This window comes from Anopheles nili, chromosome 2, assembly GCF_943737925.1.
Source record: "Anopheles nili chromosome 2, idAnoNiliSN_F5_01, whole genome shotgun sequence".
Lineage (NCBI taxonomy): Eukaryota > Metazoa > Arthropoda > Insecta > Diptera > Culicidae > Anopheles > Anopheles nili.
Window position 1 is genome coordinate 11950308 of NC_071291.1, and position 3775 is coordinate 11954082.

At 50.6% G+C, this 3775-nt stretch overlaps 1 protein-coding gene across 1 annotated transcript; it reads right to left on the reverse strand.

The window, feature by feature from the left end:
* Positions 1-1768: 1768 nt before the first annotated feature.
* On the reverse strand, positions 1769-3527 carry LOC128727097 (uncharacterized). The gene is made up of 2 exons (XM_053821001.1): positions 3129-3527; positions 1769-3052 (listed from the first exon to the last, which is right to left on the reverse strand). The coding sequence occupies exons 1-2, from the start codon at positions 3525-3527 to the stop codon at positions 1769-1771; spliced, it is 1683 nt and encodes a 560-aa protein (XP_053676976.1).
* Between the last annotated feature and the right edge of the window lie 248 nt (positions 3528-3775).

A 3775-nucleotide genomic window follows, 5' to 3' on the forward strand; every position in this document is an offset into this window, starting at 1 on the left:
ATCGGCGTGAGCGTCTTTGCTGATGGACAAGTTATGGTTCATAAAAGTGGGCTGCTTGACGAGCGGCTTAAGGTCGCCTTTGCTTCCCGCGAGCTATTCGCAACTAATGCGCTCCTCCGGGGTGAGTGTTTTTCCACGGCGTAATGATGTGCCGCCTCGTTTGATCGCACGGTTGCGCGCCCGTTACGGTGGGCTTTTGTTTAGTTCGCGCTCGGTTCACTGGCAATAAGTGATACATCGCCGAAGGGCGCCACGTCACGGTCACAACCTAGCACGTGTGTGGGAGATATGTTGGGGCATTTTCAGCCGTGCTCGAAAACTCATCGGCTATCAGCGAGGATATTGTTCGAGAAGCTGTTTTAATTACATATCTATAATTAAGCGAAGATAAGTATTAAATTGCATTGAGTGGCTGTATTGGTTTAAGCGATGAAACCATATTTTGTGATAATGATAGTTTTTAACAAAATTATGGAATTTCCTTTGCACAATGAACCACTTTTTAAGCGGCAGGATTATGGTGCGCTTTGTGACACGTGTTCTGTATGATAAAAATTTCATGGAAAGCTAATTACTGTTTGGCTGTACGTTTGCATAAATAGACAAAAAAAGAATGCATTCTTGTTTTCTGTGCTCCCGTTTGACGAAGCAACTCGGTTTATGTTTCTCGTTGCTTCCTGAAACGAGCGTTAAAGTTTTACCCTCGTTCGCTCGTGTGCCATCCGGTTCAGCGTAGACAAAGTTTGCTGGCATCGCGGAATACATTATTGCAGAGGAACGAAAATTGGTGGGATTCCATCAGTGTCATTTTCGCATGTTTTTTTTTATAGTTTAAAGTAAACTCACGCAACGCTCGCGCAATGATGCTCTTCGTTCGCATGAAGCAACGCAAAAATGGAGGTACTTCACATTTGCATACCCCAGGGAATCCACAAAATGGGACGTCTAGTGGACGGAATGATGGGAAACCCTGGAAGCGCCCAAGAACTTCCCAACAAAGCGAGGGAAGAAACCCAAAAGGTGCTCCATTTTGAGGTCTAAACCGCCGTATGCTTTTGCTCCCGAAACGCATCTTTCTGCACCTCCAACAACGCTTCGGCAGCGTGTACGAGCGAAACTTTCTTTCGCTGCGCGCGACGTCAAGAACGCCGTAGAAACTTTGAGAACGAAGAAAACGACCCACTCACCCCACGGTAGAGGGCCCAAACGAACCAGGGGGTGGTAAAGAATAACGATTGGAAACTTTATTAATAACGAAAATCAGCATGTGGTCTGCGGTCGTTTCGATTTCCTATCGGTAGCGAGTGCGGTACGGCGATTGTCGGTGGTTTCCCCGGGAAAAAAGCCCCATCAAGCGGGTGGAATCGACCGGAAGTGGAAGCCGAAACCAAAGGCAGGAAAGGTGGAACCGAATATTGGGCGATCGTTTCATTAAAGTTTAAAGTATCTGATGGCAAAGTTTTCGGAGGCGCACCCGATTGGCGACCTGCCTGCCATCCAGAGGTTGTATTTCTTGCTCTTTTCTCTTTCTATCCTTCTCGCATCTGGCCAAATGCAATCGGCGTAGGAAGATCCCGGGTCTAGGGTTTGGGTTATGAATTATCTGCAAGCCCACGTGCCGGCGAAGGGGATTTTCGGGCACCTATAAACAAACGCTCCTATGCGAGTTGGTGAATTTTTTTTTCGCACGAAAAAAAAAATCCCCACCAACGGAAAATGAGTTTTCTGAACAATCGGGTAGCAAACGGAAGGAATTATTGGCTGGGAGCTATTGCTGCTCGAGAGGTACCTGCTCTTCGGACGGTTCGAGTGGGAGTTTCGGTTTCCCTGGCGCATGTCCAGAGAATGATAGCGAACTCCCGAACTGTTCCACTTTCGGCAAGATCGAGGCTCGCCGTCGAACCAACTCGACCACGGCTGGACTGGGTTCTGGTAGCTTATGGTCGTCTTCGACCTTGCGTAACCACACGACATGCACCAGCTTGTACAACACCCCACAACCTGCAGCCAGATAGCCCACGTACCGAAACGCCATCGTAAGACCGACACGCGCGATCAGAAAACCACCCGCGAACGAACCTACGCCCTTACCGAGACAAAAGTGCACCATACCAGCGATGCCGATCAGCGTCGCAACAAGGCTGCTAGGTGCGAGCACCGCACAGTACGTAGTGGCAACAACCCACATGAAATAGCACGAGATCGCCTCGTTCAGCTCGATCGGGAAGCACCAGAACGGATCGTTGATCCACGAGTAGCCAAGAATGCGCAGCGAATGTGCAAAGAACGCCACCACCAGCAGGTTGACGTGTCCGACGCGTCGTGTGATGCGATCGAGAAGAAACATCATCGGGATGCTGGCCACCGTACCGACGGTGTACGTCAGCCCGAGCAGGTAGTTTGGCGAGCCCATCGACTTCATGATCACGAACAGGTAGCTCTCGATGAAGCCCCAGAAGTTGCCGAGTAGGAAGAGGAACGCGAGAAACACCAACACGGCTGGTCGGTGTAGGATGCGAGTCGTGTCACGCAGCACACTGGGTGTGGGTTCTTTTCGACGTATGGGCATCCGTGACACTGACCAGAGTGAGCCGAGCAGAAGCACATCGTAGGTGTAGAAAGCCGGCGTGTATACGGTGTTGGTGTCACTTGAGTACACATCGATCATGAGACCTGTGAGTGGTGTGAAAATGGCCATGCCAACGCTCGAGTACAGCTTCTCACGCCCATAGTCACCACCGTGTTGTTCCACCATGTCCAGCGCGATCGGGTCAGTGATGGTGAGCGTTGACGCCAACATCGATGTGGCTACAAACCGCACGATCAGGTACGTCCAGAACGTCCAGTCGTACTCACTCTGGAGGTGAATCTGTTCATGTAGGCTCACTACACCCTGAATGCCTAGCTCGTTTAAGGTACACTCGGGTACGGTGTAATCGCCACAGTTATGATCTCCAATATACAGGAGTGTTTTTTGAGATGGTGTACGCTCTTTGTATGTACTGTTAAAGCAGCTAGCGTTAAGCCATCGCTCTTCGGGGCACACGGAGCTCTAGAGATGTGACAAATAGCAAAAAAAAACCCGGCGTCAGTAGCTATCCTGAGACCCAAACCATCCCGAAACAAACCTCCAGTAACAGAGCCTCACGATCGGGTGTGTACGTAACGCTGAAGTTCCGCTGTGTCACGGTTACGTCGCGTGCCGGAATAAAGTGGATTAGATGATGCGCAGCGGCATTCAGCACAATGCTAGTCATTAGCACCGGTTTGTAGCGACCGAACCGATCGATCAGAAAGCCTGTGAGTGGAGGACTCAAACAGGAGGTGAACAGGAGCGTCAAGTACACTGAGGCCACTTCTTCCACGGTCAGTCCGATGCTTTGCATGTGAATCGTCAGGTACGGTATGAGTGCGCTCGTCGCTCCAAACACGAGAAACAGCGTCACCTTCAGGTGCATCAGCTGCGGGTTGAACCATCGCTTCTTCCGAGATGGCTTCGTTGGTTGTCCTACTTTCGGGTTGTCCATCACGGCAACTACAAGATCCTCACGCCACCACAATCACTCGCACAGTGACGCTCGGCACAATGGTGGTGCAATTGATGGTAATATGGACAATTGCCGCACGTGATGTGCACCGTGCCGTAGGTCGCTTATCAGCCTCGTCGCTGTCATCGTTTGTGCAGCTTCCCGAGCTCAAAACCAGACAGTATAAACGGACCGATATCACGCGGCGGCTATTTTTGCGCCTTTATTGTGCTACCATATCTTGAAGC